The 25,045-nt window shown below is 42.6% G+C and overlaps 1 protein-coding gene and 1 long non-coding RNA gene across 3 annotated transcripts in view; both read left to right on the forward strand.

The window, feature by feature from the left end:
- The first annotated feature begins 5,945 nt into the window (after positions 1 to 5,945).
- The window catches only part of SESN3 (sestrin 3), a 44,114-nt gene continuing 25,014 nt past the window's right edge, over positions 5,946 to 25,045 (forward strand). For both annotated transcript variants that reach the window (XM_074916904.1, XM_074916913.1), the window contains exon 1: positions 5,946 to 6,149. In XM_074916904.1, coding sequence (XP_074773005.1) covers positions 6,051 to 6,149 — 99 coding nt within the window. In that variant the 5' untranslated portion in view covers positions 5,946 to 6,050. The remainder of the gene's footprint in view (positions 6,150 to 25,045) is intronic.
- On the forward strand, positions 10,814 to 23,982 carry LOC141965427 (uncharacterized). The gene is made up of 3 exons (XR_012634465.1): positions 10,814 to 10,940; positions 11,030 to 11,069; positions 23,335 to 23,982. It is a non-coding gene; the product is annotated as an uncharacterized LOC141965427 (long non-coding RNA).

Below are 25,045 nucleotides of genomic sequence, written 5' to 3' on the forward strand. Positions count from 1 at the left end.
ACAGTGTTGTGGTTAGGTTGTACTCTCCAGTGATGTGCGATATAGCTGGGAGCCGAGGCAGGAGCTCCCAATTCCCAGCCAAAGGCCAGCAGTACTCCTGTGTCTTCTCAAGGAACTCTCACCACCTAGACCCATGCCCACGGCACTGGGGGACACCCACATCTCACAGAGATATCATAACCACAGCTTTGATGCCGGCACCCATGTTTAGGAGAGGATGAAACTTCAGGCTCATCCTTCCCCGTGCTGCAGCTGGTGCCTCACGTTGTGGTTGTGCAGCCGATGCCAAGAGCCAGACTTGTCCCTGCTCTGTGTGGACGACTCCAGGCATCCGTGTCCAACCCATGAACTCAACCTCCAGTCCTGGAGGGGAGAGGCATTTCTGTCACCAAAGATAGTCCTGTTGCTGTCATTAAATCTGCTCAGTAGGACTATTATCTTCAATATTAGTATGAATACATTGCAAGAGATTACTTGTAATAGTCCTTTTGCAGGGAGTAAGATCAAGCTACTTTTGTCCTGCCTTTCAGATTTTTTTCAATTAATGTATTTCCCTGCTGTATCACTCCCCAAAATTGTACAGGCCAAAATACTTCCAAAATTAACTCAAAGTATAACCTATTTTTTTCCAGATGATCCCTATTTACAGGCCAGTGTGGTCTCAGAAGGCTGAAGTAAACAACATGTTGAAATATATTTAGTGAATTATCATGCAAAGCACGAAAAAACATAGAGAGAAGAGAAGAGAAGAGAAGAGAAGAGAAGAGAAGAGAAGAGAAGAGAAGAGAAGAGAAGAGAAGAGAAGAGAAGAGAAGAGAAGAGAAGAGAAGAGAAGAGAAGAGAAGAGAAGAGGTTTCTTAGTTGGGTAGTGATTTAATGCTTTTTAGATTTACTTAACTGTCAAAGAAATTAGATATTAAAAAGGCCTATTAGGTCAGCAAGCTCAGTTCTCCTGGGTCATGCTGTAATTGTTTCTTATGATAAACATAATTTCGAGTGCTTTATCTAGTCAGAGTTTAAATGCTGCAAATGAAAAGGCGTGTACCCCCACCCTCAAGGAAGAATTCCACAAACCATCACATCTCCCTGTCTCATGCAATTATCTGAACACTCATTTTGCAAATGAGCATATGTAATTGTAAGGATGGGAAGTAATTTTGTAGTGTTAAAGTGTGTGTAACATCACTCAGGGCACAAACTTTATCTGCTGCCCTTCCTTTACCTAACAACGCAATATAAATCCTGTGCAAATGATATTAGAACAGTGCAACAAGAATTACGATAATGAAGGCAGGACTGTCACTCGTTTGACATAGTGGCAAAATGGGCTGGATTTTTGGCCTGGAGAAGCCACATCTATTTTCCTATGTATCCATGTTCAGTATGGCTTTACTGAATGATTCATGGACTCATGAAATGTGAGGCATGTGACATGTGTCAATCACTTCATCTAACCACACGCATAGCACTTTATCATGGCAGTCAGATGGGGAGAATAGGTAAGGCTCCAGAGCCGGGTGCTCAGGCATGCCCTCTTTTCCTGCTCCTGGGCAAAACTTGAGGATCTTTTAATTTCACGTAGGATTTCTAGTCTTGCAGCAATCCAGTCAGAGCTATTGTGTGGCAGCTGCCCCCTCCCTTCCTCTCTCCAAGCTGCCAAAGGTTTATGAATCACAAACATATTCACTGCATAACAAGTTCAATTTTACAGCACTTGATCTTGTCAATCCAACCTTTTCAGGAGCATCAAGCTGCTGCATTAATGTCTGAACAACAAAAGCACTGCACGCTTGTACAGTAGGTGCACGTCTTGGGGAAACATCGCGTGAATTTACGGAGCACTCCATAGCACCTGCACAGCACAGTGAAGCTAGGCTGACTTTTCCAGGATGCACAGCACGGTCAACACTGCACAATCTACAGAGCATCTTCCTATTGCTCTTGTAGTAAGAAGATGCTCATTGCTCTGTGCTCTCTCACAGACAGGTTGTACATCGGATGGCTGTTGGGTGTGATGCTTTCTGGAAGGCAGTGGAGATGCATTGTGTCCAGCTCTCAGCCTTCTCTTCAGGAAATTCCAGGCAGAAATATTGCAGCCCCAGCAGGAGTTCAAAGCTGGTATCACACTGTTAAACCACGGTGTAAGTGCTCGTTCTGGAGATGAAAGCAGCTCGATGTTTGGATGAGCTATGTCTCTTAGCTGATCTGTTTGAACCATGTTAGTGTGAAGGCTGCAAAGGGCATTAGGACAACTTTGTCCTTCTAGCAAAGGCTGTCACATCTCATCCAGTCCTACGGCAAGGGCAGCAGTCCATGCCTGGCTGCAATGTGTCTGCCAAAAATGCATCCGATGATTTCAGGAGGCAGAGAAATCCCTACTTCCTTTCCAAGTTTGTTCCTGCCTTTTTGTTTCATCACAGTGTTTGTTTTTTAAACTTTGCAAAAGTTACAATCATTGATGATAAAAATCTGTTTAAGCCAGTAATCACTTGTGCAACTCTATCTCAGCAGGTCAGTAATTTCTCTGACAGGATGTGATGGTCTCAAACCAGTATGTTTTGTACCATCAAGAAAAAAAAATCTCCACTTTCCCCACACACGGTAGTAACTTGCAACCTCTCTAAGTGACCTCAGCAGAGGACTGGTTGGGTTTATAGAACTGATGACCTTCTTAAAATTTTCAGGCAGGTCAAGATGCCAGGCAACTTCTAACTCAATTACCTGCTAATTTCAGGATTCTGCTTTCCTTTACGACTCAGTAACAAGGCAAAAGCTGAAGGAAATCCACAGCAGTTGATGGCAAGTGAGGTACAGCTGGATCATAAAAACTGCCAGACAATTGTGAAGGGAGCACTGATTATTTTTTGCAACGCTTCTTTGGAGAAGTAAGTTTACAAGGAGAACTTTCAAGAATGTGGATATGTTCACCAAGAAGCCAGCTTGTAGAGAGGCTTTTACTCTGCAGAACTTATGCACATGTTTAACTCAAAATGGAACAAGTCAAGAGCTTAAAATGAGGCACACATGCACAAGTCTTTGCAGGCAGCAGGACTCTGCAGATGGTGTAAGCTGAGTACATACATTGCGTTTTACAGGATCAGTGCCACAGGGATCACAACAGTTCATTTCCAAACACTGTATCTAGACAGAGTTCAGGTGGTTTGAAAATTCTGATATTGTCTCTGGTCTAAACACTAATTATCTAATACTGATACAGGATAAGCACTGTGTCTAGCCCTGTTAGGTACACTTCCAATCTCTATTAGGCATTAAAACTCTTTATAAAAAGAAAATGCAGGGGAAAAAAATGAACTTCAGAAAAGATATCTGAGAGAGCTTTTGTTGGGTGCAGGAAAGGATTTTAGGCAACCTTAATTTGCTGTGCTATTTCCAAAACCAATGAAACACTTTCAAAGTTTATGCTTCTCTTGACATTTCTCAGATGCTAAAGTACTGAAGGGCAAGACTGTGAGCCACAGAGGTACTTAAGTGCTCATGGTTTAAGTGAGGGTTAGTCAACCAAATACTTCAAGCATCTGGGCATACATGTCCCACCCCCTTTCACAAGAAGTTTACAGCAGAACAGACACTAGATATCAAATTTCTCACATTTTAAACTGCGTTACAAGTCAGCATAACTTTCACACTTGGCTAATGGAGATTTTTCCCAGTTGTAATGGGTTTTGCTAAGAGTGGAAATAACTTCAGTGCAGAGGAATAGGACCCAACCACATTTCTGAGGATGTCCAGTCACGTGTACTTGCCACCGTGGAACTAAATGAATGGATGTTGCTACTGAAATCTGAGTATTTGCCAAAGTTCCAATGTTAAATATTAAGAGTAACTCAGTCAAAATCATTCTTTTACCTGTGTTTTCAACTTGCCTGCTACCATCCTTGCCAATGGGTTTGAGTTTTCAACCAGGCACTTTGACAGCAAATGACTTAAAATTATCTTACTTGAGCTAAAGAGTCAGCTCTGCATTGCTCGTGGCTATAACTCTGATCTGCTTCTTTTAAAACTCTTCAGATAACATTATCATGGAATTCATCAAGAAATAAAAATGCTGTTTATTTATATTTTAGCATTACATTCAGATCAGATGATGGAAACTAACCTGTTTGGCTCCCCTTTGTCACTTGTTTTAATAGCACCGTGCTGTAGCACGCAGGATTCAGACATGGCACCACAAGTATCTGCACTCAAGCAAACTATTTTCTCATGTTGGAATGGCATTTCTGCTACACCGCTTGGAAAAAAACAAAACAAAAACAAAACCAAAACTTCTTCCGTTTATTCCTCTCCAAGCATTTTGTATGGCTGCCTGTGACTGTAACATTTGGATGCATTCCACAGTGAACTGACTGGCAACAGCAGAGTCTACAGAGCACTCGTCTGCTGAAGGCAGCCTTGCCTGAGGAAAAGATCCTTTTGGAAATGGATGGAAGGGGAAGAATGGAGGGGGGTGTTGCTGTGGACGGGTTTTGCTTACGGTGGCAAAGTCTGATTTGAGGAACTTTTCAGTAGTTCTCAAAGACAGTCAGATCTAGGTTCAATTAGTCTCCTTTAAGATATGTAAATTACTAATTGCATTGTGCCCTTTTTAGCCAGCCACTTGGCTAAATTACACAAGGTTTCATTTTGAAAAAATATTATGTATTCCCAGGCAAAGCAGACCACAGTTCTCAGGCAGCTGATTTACAAATGTTTTGCCAGGAGAACCCTTGAAAACAATGTAACACCTTAGCCATCACCTTTCAAGATAGGAGTTATATAATGTTCAACATTTAATAAGCAAACTTTTATTGACATTGGCATGACTACTCATGTTAAAGCTCATATATACATATTTAAAATCTAAAGCTAAAGAGCACACAAACAAGGAAAACTGCAGTGATGCTATGATGTAAAAAAGAGGTTTATACCCCAGCTATCCTAGGCTGCAGATTATAGATTTGTCTCTATCCTAATTATACACTCCATCTCCGAGCATTAGCATGGAGCCTAGAAAACCTGACTCATCATTTCTAACAATCCCTGCGACCTGAGGCAAACACACACGCTCGCATGCGCGCTCCAAACGTTCCCAACTTCCCCTAAAGCAAATACCTAATTCTCTTCTGCCTGGCAGCAGAGCAGTCTTGTCCCTACATGTGCAAGCTGCCACCTCCGAGCGGGCGCTTTTGCAGAAAGCAGTTCGTGCTCCACACAGGCAGCCCCTCGCCCCAGACGCCTTCGGCCGGCAGCAGTGAGCACCCTCACCGAGATTAACGGATCCGCGGCTCTGGGGACGGGATACCCCGGGAGGACGGCCTGGGCCTGGGCCCGGGCCTGGGCCGAAGCCTGGCCCCGGGGCCGGCAGCCAAGCGAGGCGGGAGGCTGAGGCCCGCACCTCATCACACCGGAGACCCCTCGCCCTATCCTGCTCCGCGCCCCCAAAGTTGAGCCCCTCGGGGCCCACCCTGGAGCAGCGCACCCCCGGGCAGAGCCGGGGACCGGCCGGGGAGAGCCGAGGCGCTGCGGCCCGGCCGCCCCCCGCCCCGCTCCCCGCTCCCCGCTCCCCGCTCCCCGCGCCCGCCGGGCCGCAGCCCCCCGCTCCGGGGGCGGGGCCTCTCGCGCCTCGTTTGCATAGCGCCCGCTGGCCCACCCTATTGGCCGGGAAAAGGCACGCGCTGAGGCGCCGGCCCCGCCTCTCTTCCCAACGCTGCCCAGAGACGCGGATGGCCCCGCCCCTCCGCGGCGACGGCCCCGCCCCTGACCCCGCCCCCGCTCTGAGGCTGCCTGGAGATGGGAACCGGAGAGCGCTCTGCCCATTGGTCAGCGGCGGGCGGCCTCCGGGATTGGCCGGGCGCGGCGGCGGCGGGCGGGGCGGCCCGCGCGGATTGGCGGAGCGCTCAGGGGTGTGCGCGGGGGGCAGCGGCCCGGAGCGGGGTGCTGGGGCCGCGGCTGGAGGATGGGGGCGGCCGGCGGCGCGGGCTGCTGAGCGGCGCGGAGCCACCTCGCCGCCTCCCCCCTTTCCCCGCCCGGCCAGCGCCGCGCTCCCCGCCAGCATGAACCGGCTCGGCTCCGGCCCCGTGGGCAGCGCCTCCGCCGCCTCCGCCGCCGGCCAGTACCGGGTGTGCGGCAATTGCCGGAAGGTGCCGAGACAGGTACCGGGGGGGGGCCCGCTGTGAGGCGAGGGGAGCCGAGGGGGCTGCTGGGGGCGGTGGGGTAGGGACTTGTAAGAGGGCTTGGGGGAGCGGGGCGGTGGGCAGAGACTTGGAGGGGGAAGGAGGGGGGCAGGGTCGTGAGGACAAATGGGCCAGAGGGCAGCAGTGTGGCGGGTGGATAGAGGGGGGCAGTGGGGGGCTCTGGGGCAGTAGGTGGGGGCTGCGGGGCGGTGGGTGGGGGGTATACGGGATGGCGGGGGGTGTATGGGACCTGCAAAGAGGCGAGTGCCTGGGAGCTGTGGGGTGGGGGGCAGCAGAGGGGTGCAGGGCGGGGGGGACGCGGCCCCAGATGTGCCAGGGGGTGCAGAGGGGTGCCGGGTCCCACACCGTCAGCGCCTCCCTCCCCCTGGGACGGTTGTCACTTGCCCCTGCCCTAGGCTGCCCCCCCCGCCCCGCCACCCTACTCCCGGCGAGGATCTGGGGGTCGCCCGCCCTCCCCGATGGCATGGGGGGGGATTGACTTGGGGCCCAGCAGCGCTCGGAAACTTTATCCACACATTTCACCGGTAAAATTAATCGCTGCAATCTCCGTCAAGTCTTTGTGCGGGGGCATCCGAAATCAGAGCTTTAAAACCATTGAAAAAGCCCCCAAAAGCCCCTTCCCCCCCCCCCAATCCGCTACACCCCATCACTGCAGTTATCAGCCGCTGCTTTGCGCTCAGGCTTCAGGAGTGTAATCGCTTTCCCACCTCCCCTCGACATCTGCGGAATGGGGAGCATTAGTTGAGGTGCTTTTTGTTTGTCCAGTGCAAATGAATTAAAATTGCTGAGCTGTGCAAATGCGCAGAGTCCAAGCGCCCAAGATGAACGTGATGCCGTTTTTGCTTTTAATTCAATCTCTCCCCATACATTTTGCACCAGGTTGGTTCTTGCAAATGCTAAGAAAGCCTCTTAAGTCAATGAGCTCAAATATTTGCGCTCTTTGTCCAAAAACTGTTTTTCTTCCTCTGTGGGTCAGGCCAAGTGCCAATCAAAGTTGTTTTTCAAGCCTCTCTTCCCTGCAGTAGGACTGCTTTTTTCTTTCTTCCTTTTTTTTTTTTTTAAGGGTTTGGTTTTTGGAAAGGAGGTGTGTATTTAGGGGAGAGGGGAGGAGAAACGTTAAAAATCGGTCAGAGAGAGAAGCAGATCTTAAAAACCATGTTTCTCGAATATTTTAATGGAAACAAAATCTTATTAAATGTGCATGCTTGGTATGTGCAGTTATTTTTTCCATAAACTCTTGGATCATATTACAGTTGATACTTGGTGCTCAGCTCTTAGCTCAGCTTGCGAGAAATGTAATGGATCAGAGAAGCACACATCAGCAGAGTCTGATTTTTAACTATTTCGTTGCAGGATCGAATCCCTTGTTGGCTTTAACTTGCTGCTGTTACTGCTTTAAGAAAAACAAGTACTTAAAAGAGAGAAGTTCTGCGGGGTTAAAGCCTGAAACAGCTTCAGACTTGACATATGTCTAAAGACATACAAATTAACCGGTGCCAAATATGTCTGTGGAGAAAAGCAGGGAGGGAGCTTGCTTTGTTCTTCCAAATAATCAAAATGTTTTGTTGACAAATAAAGTGGTGCTTGGCAGCACTTGTAGATCTAAAATTAAATTTAAATTATTGAATTTTTTTTAAGCCATAGTTTCATCCTGCTGGGTAGGACTTTTTTTGTATACCTCTTTAATTAATCAGTGGGGGGTGGAGGGGCTAGATGTTACTTTTCTGGTAACAGGAAACTTGCTGGATTAGATTTTTGTTTAGGTTTTTTTTTTTTTTTTAAGTAATTTAGGGATGCTGATGGTAAAACAGAGGTACCCTGTTGGGTCTGTTGAGGAAGGCAGCTCAGTTCTTTCCTGCTTTGTCTGTGGTCATTTCAACTACTTGTGTTGCAAAATTGGGGAAAGAAGAAAGAAACTGAGCAACAGCCCATGAAACCCTCTTGAAATACAGGTGTTTTGTGCTTGCGGTGGCTGTACTAGGACATTGTTGCATCTGTGTTTTAGGATGGACAATAAATATAGAAGGATAGAGCTTCTGACTACAGGTGTAATTATTTAAAAGTTGGTATAATAAAAATGACTGTAAATTTTAACCTCTTGCACTTCATTGGCAAACATGCAGATGGAAAACAGGAAAAAAAAAAAAAAAGGCTTGGTAGAAGTGAGATGCAAATTTGACCTCAGTCTCAGAGTAATAATCTTCAGATAAGTGCTGCCTCATCTGTTCTTTTGATGGTGTTGGGGTTTTTTTAATGCTCATGTGATAGTATACTGGAAAAATGATTGGCCTTAAAACATGTTGAATCTCTTCTGCCCTCCTCAGTCTTAAGTCTTTACTTGAAGCCACTTGAACGCTTGCAGTTTAGGTAGTGCTGTTGTCAGAATTATGAGGGGCAAAGCAAGCTTTCTACTCAGTGGCATATAATGAAATTTGAAATAGTCTAGCAGGTTTTGGATTCTCATGGGTGAAGGTAAGTTTCTCTTTCAAAAAGGAAACAGGAAAAGCTAGATGCAGTGCTTTAGGTTTCAGCTAATTTCAGATTAATCAAAGTCATGTTTTAGTACGGAAAGTTCTATTTGAGTAGCACTAGAAACTTGCTAAGGATCCATGGGTTAAATTTCCCTATGAGGAAGGTTTTTCATATTAAAAAGATACAATTTCTAGTTGGATTTGCTGTTACAGGATGTGTTAAATAACCAGATCTACTTGCAGAACAATTGCTGCTAATCAGAAGGGCTTAGACAGTCATAGATATGACAGCTATGTTATTATTTGATCTAGAAAAAAAGATGACAACAACCAGTAATAGGTGATGCTGGTTTGGATTTGTCAAGTGAGCTTGTTGAACAGACAACTGAGGCTAATGCTTTGAATCAGGTTAAAATAAATGGAAGAATGAACAAAACAACAGGAGCAGCTCTGTTTTGTGGGATTGATGGACAGGCTTTGTAACAAAACTGTGAAATATCAGTAGAGGAAAGTGCTTAAAATGGCATATGAGTGATGTGGCCAAGTCCTCCCTGGGGGTGGCCGAGAGTTCCTGCCGTTGCAGTAACCAGGATAGCCTCCAGCTCTCGTGTTTTAAAATCCAACAGGTGAGGGAGTCCCTGGGGAGGGGAGCACTAGGGTGTAAATCTGGAGGGGCTCTGGAACCTGAAGGAAACCCAAGGTTCTCTTGCCTAAACAAAATCGATAGCCCAAGCAAGCAGGAAGATAATATGTAGGAAGGGCTCAGTATTCCTTGGACAAACAACTGCTTCAGGAAGGCTTTTAGGAATAAGCAAAAAGTCTTCAGGGGATGGAAAAATCCTCATATATCAGGAAATGTAGGAACGGGGACAGTTTGCCAACTGTTCAAGCTTAGTTGCAAATTGCAAAGCATGTGAAGTGAAAGGTTCTTTTACATGTACATACAAGTCAGTAGGATAGAAAAGAAAATTAGTATAAACGTGGTTCTGGGATTAAATATTTGTTTTATGTTAGATTTCAGTGAGGGAGATACAAGAGCAACAGCAAAATGGGTGATGGGGGCGTAGCGTGGTTTATATGCATCCATCGCTGTTGGCAAGGTGGAAGTGAACCCGGCTTAGCTGACCCTTCTGGCTTGAGCCAGTCTCTGCTGCAGTCCTGGATAAAAGGCATATGAAATCCAGAATATGTTCCTGTTTTTCATAGACCTACCCAATCAGGGTGATCCTGTGAGAGGGAAATAGCCATCGGCATGATGGATATAATTTTCAGTGCTCCTCATACCCCCGTGCCAATCATCTGCCTTAGCACGAGTCTCAATACTATACAAGTTACTAAAGCAAATTTTGACAGAAAAGCATACAGATATATGAAAAAAAATGTATGACATGATACCACCAAAAGCAGGTCACACTAGACTATGTAGTCTTCTGTTGATAAGACACTTGCTGAAGTGTCCTCTTCCAAAAGCTTTGGGTGGACTCAAACTAGACTTCATTCATTAAACTTCTGAAATAATGTCAAAGGTTGAACTTCTTGTGGCACCAGCAAGTCAGCTCACATTAAACTTTGGGATTTACTAACACAAAATGTTCTAAATACCAGAAAGTTTTAAGTGGGTTTGAAAAGTATTTGGGCAAATTCACAACAGAAAAATTAAACTGTAACAGTAAATAAGAAATAGGAACAATCTGGTATAGTTTGTGTATGCTTTCCTGGCTGTTACATGTCTGCTATTGCCCCCTGTGGCAGTGACAGGTTACTGGCCAATAGGGAACTTTGATCTGACACATGTTCATTTTTTTGTTCCTGTTAATTATAGAGGAGTGATAGGGAGCTGATGGGTGTGGGGATGGTGGTGGGCCATGTGAAAGAAGTCACTGTGCTGAGAGTAGACTACCTGTGGCTTTTCGAAAGATCGCTTACAACTAATCCGGTTTAACACTGTCCTGAATGTGACTATTTCTGAAAGACATACACACAACAGACATGGTAAATGTTGTTGGTCCAGGGAAAGAGTGGAACATTTCATAGGAAGCTGGGAGACCTTGAGTGCTGGTGTAGTTAGAAGTGGGGTGAAATCCAGTGGTATGAAATGTAAGAGTTACAGCCTTGACTACTTGTTACTCATATTTTTTAATAAGAACAGCTCCTTGAAGGAGAGGGAGAAGGATGTAGGTGTGCAAGAGGACCAGCAGCTTACTGTCACCCTTCAGGGCAGTGGTGTTGGGGATGAAGGAAGCTGGGAAGCATGGACCCTAATCAAACAGATACAGAGGTGAGCTAGTTGGGTGCTGGGACAAACGGAGTACTGATTTTGCAGGAGGATACTAAAAGACTGATTTTTTATTTTTTTTTTTAATACAGCAGAAGCAAAGGCTGAGAGGGGATATGAATACATTTGATGGTAAGAGCCTGTGAGGAGAATTTAGCTCAAGGGTAGATGGATGTAAAATGGTCATAAATACACTTAGGTTGGAAAATTAAGAAGTGTCTGAAATTGTACGGCTCTGGAAGTTTGTTCTAGGTCTAGTGCTGTTAAAAAAAAAAGCACTACTTTTAAGACAGAAAAATGCGTGAATGTCATTAAATGATGTGGTGCTTGCAATAGAGGTCATATCCAAAAAAAAAAAAAGAGACACTTTCATTCACTTTATTGTTCTGTATGGGTAAGTAAAAAAAAGTAGCCCAAAAGTGAACCAAAAATAGTCTAATGTCAGGTCTCATAAGCCTGTGCAAACTAAAATATGTGTCACCATGAGTCATGAAGGTGCATGGAGATGCTGTTACCTGTTCTGTAGAAATCAAGAGGCCTTTCAAGGACGTCTTGACTATTTTGAGGTTCAATCTATTTTGAACATAGGCAAATGAAAGTTGCTATGACTTTGCTTGAAAAAACATCCTGGGTGTTCCACAATGCAGCATCTTTGTCATTAGGTTGCATATTGTAGTTGGCTTTGGAAATCTGAACAAGCTTGTCTGTCACAGAGAATCTTACTTTGTAAAATCAAATTATGTCTTCCATAGTTTGACCACTGTCAATAATAGTCTCATCACACCGTAGTTGTCTAAATTTACAGTTTCCTAGATGGCTTTAAATCTCCAATGTGCTTCTTTCTAAAGGAGTCCTCAAAGTGATTTGCAAAGCCTATCACGAAAACCTAGCTCTGTTATTGGTTCTAATTTTAGCAGCTTTCTGTTGCTTAAAGCGTAGTGTCTGCCTTCGGTGTTTGTGTGTTCCGTGGTGAAACCAGCTCAGGTCATTCCACCACTAATCCTTCAGGCGCAGCTAGGGGGAGAAGACGGGTCTTTGAGAGTGCAAAACGTAAAGCTGTAAACCAAGAGCAACAAACCCAGCCTTTTAGGGCAGTTAAGATTGTCAGCAACAGACTCCTCACCCTCATCATTTGTTCTTACTTTTTCTGGAAAGATTTGGTTTAAAAAAACCAACAACTTACAAAGCAAGATTCTTTCCTGTGAAGTAAATGCCGTGGAAATCCAGAGATGACTGTGGTTTCTCTCCTTCCCCATCCTCACAAGTCTTGCAGTGATTTGTATCTTTTCAGGCTCCGACCCTTTGACATAATTGTTCTCCCACCCCCCTGTGTTAACTATTGGCTTTGCTGCCTGGAATCGAAGAGTGCTCTTGCTCTTTGCATGTCTATGCTGGTCTTGAGGGTTGCTGGGTTCTCCCACTTTTGCCTTAAAAGCCAGGGTAAAAAATTTTCCTTTTATCTTTCTAGTCTCATGCGCTGAAAAATGAGAAGGCAGAACTATTAAATTTTCATTAGACCTGTAATGAGAGTGGCATGAGTGAAATGAACCTCTGGTGAAGGACGCTGTTTTGCAAGAGAGAAAAGCTGTAAGAGGTGGCCTCATAGGAACCACGCTCATTTAGAATAGTCACTTTTATTTAAAAAAAAACCAAACCAAAACAGTCTTCTCTGAATTACAGGGAGTGAGTGGAGGTAGGAAAGGAAAGAAAATGGGGAGGAGGATTTTCTTCAAAAGAAACTTTGAGGTTTAGTGTTGGGAGTGTGTTAGCCAAGCGTGGAGGTTGTCCTCTGTTAAGACTTACTGCCACTGGTAGGAGTGGTGCGTTGCATTAGCCAAATCGCAGGCTGTGGTTTGGAGATGTGGACTCTCTGAGCATTTGCTTTAAATTTATGCATATTACTTAATTAGTGCTTCAAATTTCACATCTCTTTAAATGGTGGTGTTTTGAAATCTGAAAAAAATAATATGTTTCATTAAGCATCCTTGGTTTTTCCTCTCTCCCACATTGGCGAGGGAGCTGTTAATACTCGTTTGGTTCTTTATTTGAACCTTTTTTTCTGGATGTGGAGATTTGAGCAAGAGAAGACAGTGGTATCATAGTGTCCCCTGCCTTTGCATAGCTAGGGGAGTTGGTCTGGAGATTTTATTATAAGATTTCCATTTCCAGGGCTGGAGAATTAAGGGGGGATTGCAAGCATAGTTTGCTTGGCTGGGCTAAATATTGGCTTTTGTCTTAAGTGGGTCAGGATAGATTAGGGGTAAAAGGGGCATTTTCAGTAGAAAAGAAATTTGAATTGTCAGGAGGGAGACCTCAGTTAATGAGAAATTTCACCTCATCAGCTTTGGAAAAACCTGTATGGAAATAAATTATGCTGTTTAATTTCTCTGTTCTTTGCAAGTGTTCCTGTTTGTATGCAGAGGTCCTTCCCATTGTTGTCTCTGCAACCCAGCCTGGTAGTATGTGAGCTTTGAGTAGAAGCTATAGGGAGCGTAATGCAGATGACTCAAATATCTTGTGAAATTCCATTACAGGGAGGTTCGGATATTGTCCACAAACAATTTTTTTCCGACTGTTTATCTATCAGTCAGACAATGAATGTGTTAGGGATAGTTCAAGAAATTTTCTGGGGTTCTCAGTATGCCACCCTGGCCAAACCAGTGTTACTGATAATAGAGGAGGCCATGATCAAGGGGTATTAATTTTAAATGTCTCTCTTAACCACTAATTTCAGATTTTTATTATAGGATGCTTCTTGCATATCAAACATTAGATAACTATTAGTTGGGGCAAAATACTCATGTAGATGATAGTTAATATTATGTGTTTAGAATGCTGAAGAAACTATTTTGTTCTTGGTCTAAACCATTTCAACTACTGATTTATTGAAATACCTTAGTTCTCACATCTTATTTTAATTGAAAGTAAGATGTTTTGAAACACAGGCTTTTTTTCTTCTAGGGCATAGTGTTTGTGGCAATCAGGGACTTAGGGAGGGGCTGAACAGGGTGCACGTGATGGCACTCAAGGTAAGAGACCTAAGTTGGTGCTCTTAATCTGGAAAGATGTCTTAAATCTTTCCTGAAGGTCCCTAGTTACCTGAGTTAGAGTAAGATAAATAGATACAACTTCCTGATTAAACACCTTTTTTTTTTTCCTCCTTGTTAATGGCCCAGTCATATTTCTCTCAAGGTAAGCATCTTGTTTTGTTAGACTGACAGTGGATTTCTGATGGATTCTGAACTGAGCACCCAACCTAGTGAACTTGGTAACAGTATGAAGCTATCTGCAGTCCCCTTCCTCTGGGGATCAGGTGTGGAAAAAATAATAATGGAGAGGAACATGTAGTATTTCTGGCTTCATGTGTTTTGAGTAGGCTGCAACTGAAGTGATAAGCCTGCATCACACGAGAAGTAAGTTGCTCGTGAACTTGCTCCATCTGTGTGATCGCTGTGTAGATCACCCTTTGGGTTGTGGTTTGAGTCTTCCAACATACACAGATGTTAGGTTAACATGTATGAAAGCCGGGAGAAATCCCGTTCTTGAGAATTATGTGGAACCATAAGTGTCTATTATCTCTTTAAGCACAGAAGACATTTAGAAGAAAAGTAAAAGATTACTTTAAAATCAGGTTTTCATCCCTTCAGAATGAGCAATAAACTTGTAAATACAACCAGTATGTCTCAGTTGCTGCACTTTGGAATAAAAATGTGTAATCGTCTATCTGTTTTAAAGTGTATTAAATTTGAACTTAGTTTTCCCATGAAACTAAAAGAATTTACAATTCTCTCTAGAATCAATTGATACTTTAAAGGGTCGATTAAATTCTTCCTTAGAAGGGATGAATTTTTGCAAGGATAACTCCTTAACATTTTTCACACAAAAATGAACATTAATTGTGACTTGGAGGTTCCTTGAGAATGAAGAATTTGTGCTTCTGAGCAATTCTACATAACCTAAGTAGAATAGAGTTATGTTGATGATTGTGGAGAAGTACTAGCTGTCTTAATGTAAGCCATTGTTAGAGCAGTACAGCGCTGCTTACTCAAATTAATCTTTTAGCTGTCTCTGAGCTGTTTATTACTGCATTGGATTTGGTCTGGCTGGTACCAACAAAACAAATGAAAGCCAGCGTATGTTCTCTCCTCTGTATGAGTTGTGCAGTTAAAAACTACTTAATAAGACAGTATCTTAACAGCGTTGAACCTAATTTAATAGCATGTGCTTGTAAATATGTTTAATATCTCCTGCTTTAGCATGTGGTGAAGGGAGTGTAGTTACATTATTGACTAAATGTATCTGGAGGGGTTTTGGCCATATGGTTCTAAATCTGTTTTAATGTAATTATCCATATTAACAAAAAAAATAAAAAATATTCCCTCTGAGTTGATTGACATTCTTCTCAGTAAAGCACCCTTGTTACTGATTAGAGGTGTGGAAATAGTAATTTGTTCTAGCATTTAGAAATTTGATTAGACCTCTGATGAAATGGAGTGCCTACATGCTGTCTAAATATTCTACCTGACACCAGTTGGATCCCATCCAGCATGGAAGAATACTTGAAATGTTGCTTTACTACAATATGTTTTGTGTCTTGAAATCCACTGTGCTGCCTGCATGCAAATACCCACTGGCTGTTCGGCTGGCAGAGTGAACCTTGACCCTCCCTGGAAATCAGCATCAGGATTTGATTATTCCAGTAAGCACTCATTTGCCTTACTGCAATAACTAGCTTAGAGCTAGAAAATTAAGGCGACTGTTTATGTGGAAGCACTCATACTACTAACTCCATAAACTGGACTTTAAGAGTGGCTGCGCACATACATTATATGTAATATCATGTGTATATGAGGTAGAAGCATGCTGTTAAAGTTCACAAGTTGTCACCGTTCTTGTGTAGTAATAAGTTGATAATAGCACGCTATGAATGAAAATTTAGAGATAAAGCACTACATTTCTCTCTCTGTTAGGAGCTGACTTGTTCTGTTCCCTCCAAAGGATGACCGAAACACCCACTGGGTGCTATGGCAGCTGTTCTAGCATCCATGTCTTACATCCTCTTTAACTCAGTTACAGCAGTTTTCACTCAAGAGCACTACTGCTAAAAAACTCTGGATTGAGACTCATTGGTAGCATCCTTCAGTGGAAACTTCCAGTCCTTAGTGGTAGGAAATGCATTAAAACAACACTTAAGGTGCATGATGTTCATTGCGTTAGTCAACTGTTCGTTTTGACTGGTTAGCTTCTCCCTCTGAATACAGAAGACAGGCTCTAATGCATCTGAACTAGAATCAGATAGTCTTTTGTCTTCTTCCTTGTAGTTTGGGGGTTTTTTTTAATTGTTTCTCCACCATATTTAATATTTTTACATTTTGCAGTCTTCACAGTTAAACAAATACAGTGCAAGTGCCGAACCAGAAGAACTCCAATTAATTTATGCTGTATTAATGCTTTAGGAGAGTTCAGAAATTTTTTTCATCTTCTGTTCCCTCCAGAAAACCTAAACAAATTGTTCAGTTACATTAGTAATTTAAGTTTTGCATTACTGGGGAAAGAATGGACAAGGCAGTAACATCAGGGATCATGCAGGTAGAACCTGCTTTGAGATAAGTGACTTCTATTCCAGCAGTTTAAAACTTGTGGTCTCACTTCAATGCTGGTGCTTCACAAGTCGTTAGAAGAAAAGGTGTGTTGGTTGAAAAGGTCAACTGTAAGGTAATTAAAGGCTGAAGGAGTCTGCAGCTCATGTTGTAGTTCTTCAGGGGAGACAGAGCTTGGTGCTTGTTACACCTGAGCAGAGGAGGAGTAGAAAGCAGTCTGCACTGAGGAAGGGTGTGCTGGAGCCATCTTTCACACATGGCTTAGAAATGGAATGGAGGTGGAAGGAAGGTCTCCCTCCATGCCCCTGCTCTTTAGGTCACTTATGCAAAAGGTATTAGATAAAGCTATAGTTACTTGACCTATTTATCCAACAGAAACTTGCAGTACAAGCAGAAGCAGTTTGACTATCCAGTGCTGTTGCTGTTTTGTGTGGGACACTCCTTTGGGTTAAGCTGTGCCTCATGAATACTTACAGGCAGCATCTAGCCATCCAACGTGAGTAATTTGTCTTATTTGAGAATCTAGGTCTATGGTGTTGGTTCTTGTTTCCCAGAAAAGTTGGAATACCCATTGCATGGTCTAACTTCTGTCTGTACAGAGCTAAGTTGGGTGCAGGTAAAGGCTGTGAATGTGTCTCTTGGGATCTGGGCTCACTGGGTTTGGTGACTTCATTGAGAAAAAGGGCAAGTTGGCTGGAACACAGTGGAGGGTCTCATTAGGCAATGCATGTTAATCACTCTTCCGTAGCTACAGAAGTCTTTATTCAGGCAGAGTATAAAATAAGGGGGTTTATTATTTCTGTAGTACTTGTTGGTGGGTTTTTTGTAGAGTCATTAAGTCACTAAAATGTAGCCAAAAGTTGTCTTAGTAAGAAGTGTGGCAGTAATCTGATGAGACGGTAAATGCCTGTCAGCTCTGAGGTTGGAGGTAAATCTGAAGTTCTGCATATCCATCGGCCTGGACAGCTGGAGAGAGCAGGAATAGTTGATCTGTCTATGGACACATCTCTGTATTTACATGCCGTAAATCTTCTGTAACAGTTACGAGTCTTCATTTTTGAAAATCAGCATCTCTTTTAAGCTCTGTCAGGAAAATACATTTGTACCTGAGGTCTTTGCTGCCACCAGCTCAGCCACATTAAGTCAGTGTGTTTTGAAGATTGTATCTCAGTAATGACTCACATGGGTAAGATGTAGCTTAAGATGCAAAATGTTCTTTGGAAGAAAAAAATAAAAAAGAAGAAAGAGGCAGCAACTGCCTGACTGCAAGTATTGTTATGGTCATTCCAGCAAGTCAGTGGCTTTCAAATGTGCTTCTGAGATGAAATCTTTCCTCTCTCAGTCTCTTGCCCAAACCTCTCCCAGGCTAATCAAACATAAAACAGTTAGTGTGTCAGCTTCTTGCTCATTGTAAAACAGTCTCCAGCCTTTGCAAACAAGACTCCTTGGAGAAATAATTTGCTCTAATTGGTGACTATTTTAGGATTTCCTATCAGGTGAAGAATCAAAAGGGCTCACCTGTGGTTTTCCATCTGTGGCCCTAGCACCTGTAAGATTTTTCTGGACTCTTTTAAGGAGACTGTGTAAGAAAACTTATTACAGTAAACTCAGAGGCATGGTGCAGATGCCACGTCCTTCTGAAAAATGCTTACAAGTCAACTAATCAAAAAAGGTTTAAACTCGTGGCTTAGACAGCAAGACGCTTGCTCTTCGAAATTGTACCTTTAGGCTAGAGGTAAAGTGTGTTAGTCAGGGAGATTTTATTTTTCATCTGGCACATTATTTGCTTGAGTCATCGACCAGAGAAGGATGGCAAAAAAAAGGTGCTTCTCTTAAAGCAGGACACTGCTGCTTTTGGACATCCAAAGGGGCTAGCCCTTTCCAGGCAAAGCTGTGAGAATAGCATCCTTACGTTATTTGAACTGTAACAAAGATGCTCACTGGTCATCAGTTCTACATGAGCATTTGTCAGAGAAACTTGTGCCAAGGGGGCTTCACTTTTTTTTTTTTTTTTTAAAGGTCTTTCAATGGATTAACTTTTAAAATTTTAAGGAACATTGGCCACAAGAAAACTTATGTCACCCTCATGTTTTAATATTTTGATGTTGGTTTGAATTTTAATGCTAAGGTGCTTCATGGTGAGGTGGCATAGCCAATGTCTGCTTATATTCTCCCAGGTAGACACCATCAACCTAAACAAGCATCATCTGTCCATCAAGTGACTAGGGAGGGTACATATTTATATTGTCTTCGTGTTTTAACTCTTCAGAGGGTTTTTTTTCTTCACCTTTTTCAGACCTAAATTGATGTAAATTCTGATGAGGCACATTCAGAAAACGGGAAAAAAATAACATTTCCTTCCTAAAAACAGTGTTAGTAAATAACTGAAGTGCAATTTACTCAAGACTATGAAGTAAATGATATGATACCACCTGTGTTGAACAGACACTCTAGGAATGTGCTCACCCAGGCACTAAGGAGCTCCATACTGTGGGCTGCATCTTTTAGACTAGGATTAGCATAATGCTTGTTTCTACAGCAGTCCAGTTTAGCTAAAATGTCGCCTTGTTTGGGTGATGCCAGTTCCTGTCTCTATTAGAAAATATATATTTTTTTGAATAGTATTTATAGAATCAGTATTCTTAAACCAATCTGCTGCAGATACATAACAGCATTAGAGCAGGTATAGTGGGTCAGATCGAAACTCAGTGTCCTGTCTCTGACAGTGGCCAAGGGAAGGTGTCTAAGGAAGAGGACAAAATGGAGCAAGCTCATCATGACACTCCCTTGACACTGTTTTGCAGTGTCCAAGTATTTGCAACTTGAAAACCTCCTGAGCTGGAGGTGGTTTCTCTGTGTTTAATAACTGTTCTTGCATTTCTCTTCCGTAGCTTGAACAATTCGCTTTTAAACACACTCTGACTTCAGGTGTTCGCAGCATCTTACAGCAAGGATTTCTACAGCTTTGTTGCACATTTTGGAAAAGGTTAAGTACCCTGTTTGAGCTTGTCACCTGCTAGTTGGTTTGTAATCCTTTTATTGGAGGTGGTAAAAGCATACTATGCATGGACTGTGACAGCCAGGAGGCAATCAGTTAAAATATCTTGACATGCTCATGACAGCAAGCTCAGCAATTCAGAGTTGCTTTCCACAACACAAGCTACTGCGTTTCACAATCTTATGTGAAAAAGATGATAGAAAGTTAGCTGGGGAAGCTCCAGTACTGAGCTGAGCACGTTTCCCTCTTTTATCTGGGTGAGAGGATTTGTTTTTCTGAATTTTGGCAAATTACTGACAAGACTCTTAAGATAGTTCATGCACACAGATTTAAAATAACTGCTATGATCATTCTGTACATAAAATGTGTGGGAAAAGCACTTTGAGAACCCATGCTTCTGCCATCTGCTTGACTTTCCTATGTCTCAGAATAGAATTTGGTTTTATATAGTACCTGGTAAGAGAAAGGTGCTTGGGAGCATGTTTCTGTAGCAGCATATTCTGGGACACTCTTTATTTGCTCAGTAGTAGTTTTTATCGAGCTGAAAACACTACAAGGACACAGACTTATCAAGAGGGACTGTTGGCAGGGACACATGGTGAGTTTATTTCTGGAGTATGAGGCTTTTGTGATTTTTACTTTTCCTTGAGATGTGAAGAAACACCTGTGATGTGCTCCAAGTAACAAAATGCTCTTGTGCAGCAGGTATGCTGCTCTTCTGCTAAATTTCAAACTCTCCACTTAAACATCCTGGTTCACTGGTTTTTGCCAGTTGGCTGATCCGGGGAGCAGTCAGAGCACATTTTCAGAGAACGGCTACAAGAAGCGGGAGCTGTAACCTGGCAGTGGCATCACATGGTGAAATACATGATGACAAGTAGTGGAAGTGCCAGGGAAGCAGGACTCTGGTCCAAGATCTCATAGCTAGAGGTCAAATGGCTTTTCACATTGGAAACATCTTCAGTCTTTGCCTTCTTGAGTTAAACTCTGTCATGGGTTTCCACACTTTATAGTAAAGATTTTTCAGTGTTTGGTAGTTAGCAAACATGTAGTGTTTGACAACAGTCACAAATATTACTTGACTAAAACCTCAGCCAGCAAAATACCCTGTGTGGCCGGGACACCAGTGCAACCTTGATGCTTCTGATAGCCTGTCATGCGAGTAGTTGAAGCTGAGAAGGAAACAATTTTAGCAATCTGGTGCCGAGGTCAGAGCCCAGCTTCCTCCTCTGCAACTGCAGCGGGATAGAGATGCTAATCAGAGGAGGATATTGTTACTGTTTTCCCATTAAAGTGCAAAGGTAAACTCTTTCTGTATTTGCTGTGAGCAGATCTCTTTATGGTACTGTTCAGTCTGAACTGTCTTGCTTCATCATTTCAGCTGAAAACTCAGCAGTGGCTGAATTAACGTTTAGCTGGTTTTTCAAGCAGGTTGTGCAGCTGAACTCCATGTGTCTGCCTGATTTAGGAACGGTTAACCAAGGACTTCTTTAAATCTAGCTTTAAATATTTCTAGAAGAGCAGCAGTTGTGCTAGTAACTGCAGTGTAGACATAACCTTAAGAGTCTTACCCTTGGTAAAAATCTAAATTGTAATGTTTTAAGGCACACTGTGCCTCAACTGTGTTTCTCTCTGTTCTTTGTCATAATGAATGTAACAGCAGTGCCAAAGAGGAGAGGTAAGAGAATGCAGCCTTGATGACAGACCCTGGCTAAACAGTTCTCTCAGTCTGCTTTTATAGTAACCTGCAGTTAAATCCATTTTCCTTCCTATAAACCCGTGGTGATGATGATCTCTGCTGAAATACTGTAGCACTTGAGGATGTTCTAGCATGAATTGCAATGGAGTCTCTTAAAGCTTTTCTTTAAAATTTGTTGTTGTGGTATTTTGCTATATACTGCTAACATTTGGCATCTTTGGAATACTTTTTTTAAAAAAAAAAAACCTCAAGCCACTTTCTTCAGAGTAGAAGGATGCCATTATGCATTTACAGCGTGGATGAATACCATTCAATTTTGCTTGCTTACAAGGCATGTGTTTTCAGACAATATTTGTATTAAAAATTCGGTAGAGCATTCTTGGGAGGCGGTTCTGCCAGAGATACATGAGGAATTTACATAACCCTAGGGGTCTTTCTCTTTATTTTTAATATCTACCAGTTATGCCTCTCCAATTGGCAGTATGCCCAATAAATCAAATGTGTGTGCATTTACGAATTGAAGTATTTAACCATTCAATTACTGTATTGTAAAGAGGCTGTGCTATCAGTAGCTAATTTAGGTATTAATTCAGGCCTGTCAAAGCAGCTGCTGTTTTATCTGTACTTTCTATCAAACGTTTGTTCTACCTGTTGGCAGTGGTTTGCTGTGTGGATCGAATGGGGAAGTTGATACGGTCTCTCTGTAGGAGGACAGAGACCACATGTGTGACCACGGTTGCTGCCCTTGCCCGTGCTGAGCATTCAGCCTCCCAAGCACGTGGGACCCTGCTGGCAGAGCAAAACCAGGCTTGGTTAGGTGGGCTGTGCTCAGGCAGGACGAGGCAGCCCTCTGCATGGGAGGTGGTGGATTAAAGGATATACCGTGCTGCTTCAGAGACTCTTCATTAGCAAGCAGCATTGCTGTCCTGGCTGATGATGAGGCAGATTAACTTGATGCAGTTTTGCCAATTTAGTGGCTAAAGGCTATGTTTCCCAAACTAGATAATACTGGTCTGTCTCAGTACATCAGACTTGGACTGAATCTTAAGGTGGAAATGAGCCAAGGTACAGATAAAACAAGTCCCAGCTTAGGCAACTGAAGTTTTCTGCTGTAACTTTTGCTCTTGATATCTGATGCTGTTGAAACATAGAAAATGCTCTTCTGCCGTGCTCGTAGGATTTTGAGTCATCTTGACAATCACAAGATCTTCTGTCCTGAGGGCGTTTCTTGGGGAGCACACAAACTCCAGTGTTACCACTGGGTGTGCAGTGAGGCAGGAGGTCAAGTGCTCCATGGACTGATGAGGGAAGCTTTGTTTCTCTTCTCCACCCACTCCCCACCCCCCCCATTTTTTTTTTAAGCCATGGATTCCTGTTAGCCTGTGGAGGAAAACCAGGCTTTTCCATGGCACGACTGATCTCATCCTGAGTTAGACATTACCTTTCTTTTTCAGTTGTAGCCAGGATCCAGCTGGCTAACTGATTTGTGTGTCTCTGGTGAGTTGTGTTTCACCCTCTGTATCTGATAAGGATTGGAGCATGGATAAGAACTCACATTTTGAGATTTGGCTTAAATTAGATGGAAGTGATTCTCTAGCAACAAGAAGAAGAAGTAGAGCTGTTTGTTTCTCATTGTTTTCATGTGTTCATAATCAATGTTTAGGTTTGACTTAATACCTTTAGTTGAGCAAATCGTCTCGTTAAGATCTTTCCATTTTTCTGGTCAGGAGCCTCAGCCTTACTTTCTCAGTTAGATGTATTCTGTACTTCAGTTACATCAAGATTAAGTTACAGATGTGTCTTTTTCTTGATATATTGAGGTCTATTCTGACAAAAATGCAAAGCACAGTTTGGGCTTCTGAAATAAAAATGTGTTTTGCAGCATACCTGTTACTGACATTTGACGTGCAGTCCTTACCTGTCTGCTCCCACTTGCAGTTGAAGGTTGGTTTTGGTTAATAGAAATTATCTCCAGGACATGGAGAGTGATAAGACAGAAGTAGGACTAATAAGGATGTAGATGTAGGCTTTCTTTATGAAAACGGAGGTAGGCTTTTCTGCCAGTAACTATGTGTTCACTCTCGAGTTTTTCTCCCATAGGTTGGGTGTACCTGCTATCTGTCAAAGACCGAGGAACTGCTGTTGGACTTCTGCTGCCTGGCCATCCATCTTGGGTTGGGTAGAAATTGCTGCCCTTTGGTTTCTAATTAGTGTGGATTGTATTCTTAATAGCTGGTGGAGGGATGGGAACTTGGGATAGGCTTCCTTTTATTGTGTGAAATCCAAAAGGGCTGTAACCTGTTACCAAAGCAAAAGCTCCCCATCAATTGTATTGCACTGGCTCTCTTCCCAGCTCCTTGCACCACTTCATCAGCTGTTAGGCACAAAGATGCCAAATTCTTAATGTTAAAAGTGACTGGTTTAAGTATTTTGAAATGCTTTTCCATAAAAAAGATTTCCTACTGTTTGACTTCCTCTGCTAATTTTCATCTTTATTGCTTAGTTTGCATTTTTGGAGTTGCACAGTCTGTTAAGAGGAAGAAACTGTTGCAAAATCACTTGTAATACCCTTAACAAATGGCTGTAAGCTAGGACTTCTATTTTGTGAACTCTTTAACATTTTGACATTGTTCTGAACATCTCTGTTATTGCTTCTGGAGATATGTCCTGTGTTTAATTATAGGAATGGGTCAGTCTTAAAGAAGAGTTCTGCACTGTCAGCAAATAAAGTGTTGTTCATCATTCAACTTATTCCTCTTCACATTTTTTTCTTTTGTCTTTTCTTTCTCTGTGGAAATTGTTTTGAAAAACAGGACATCAAAGTTTACCCTTCTAACGTGCATCCACATTTTTGAAGTTGCAACACAAAGGATTTGCAGATATATTCTGAAGCTATAAAGCTTCCGATTTTACCTTTGATGCTATAAACAGATTTTTTTTTCTTTAAAAAATGATGCATCAATAAATGTTTGTCAATAAATTTCAATTCACAGCTTTGATGAATATGCTTTTCTGGTTTTGTCAATCTGAACCTCCCAGGAGTACTGACATGTGAAGGCAAGTATGCTGTGACTGTTTAGTTTTCCTTATAGTCAGCAAGACTATATGTAGCTTTATTATATTAATCCTCTATAAATTTATGAAAAGTATTATAGTTTCCACCTAAAATGAATTGGATGCGTCTTAAACATCTGCCACGTTTCTAAACTGCTCTTTCTCTGACAAAGTCACGTGGATAAATTAAAATGCACCTTGGCATACGTAGAAATAAAAATCCCTCCCACATCCTAAGGAACGGTTTAATAATAGAAGCTAAGACACAATCAATGTTCAGATAGCTTTTTTTTTTTGGTGAGCTTTCTTCTGCCTTCAGTAAGAATAGAATGAGCAGATGGTCCAGTATGACTGTAAAATTGTGTTAGAGCAATTGATTGTGATCAGAGCAAGTGGAGGTAGACCCTGCTCCAGGATCCAAGAGCTGAAAGTGGAAATGTGTTCAGTGAGCTATAGTGGGAGTAGAAGAAACCAGTTTGTAAGTAGGGTTTTAACCACCAACAGTCAATAATACTGCCTGTACCCTGTGAACTAAAATGCAAGGCAGTTGTGTCTGTCAGACTGAAAACCAAAAGTGGGCTCTGCAGCATCAAGGCTGTGAGATTGAACTGGTATATTTTGATTTTGAAGAACTACAAGATAAATCTGAGACTGGGACAAAATCGATCAATTTGGGGAGTTTCGGCCCTAGGTAGGGAGCACTAAACCCTGTTCTCCACTCCCACCGAGGTGTCCCAATGAGGGACTCATCTCAGAT

Source organism: Athene noctua, chromosome 1 (assembly GCF_965140245.1).
Source record: "Athene noctua chromosome 1, bAthNoc1.hap1.1, whole genome shotgun sequence".
Classification (NCBI taxonomy): domain Eukaryota; kingdom Metazoa; phylum Chordata; class Aves; order Strigiformes; family Strigidae; genus Athene; species Athene noctua.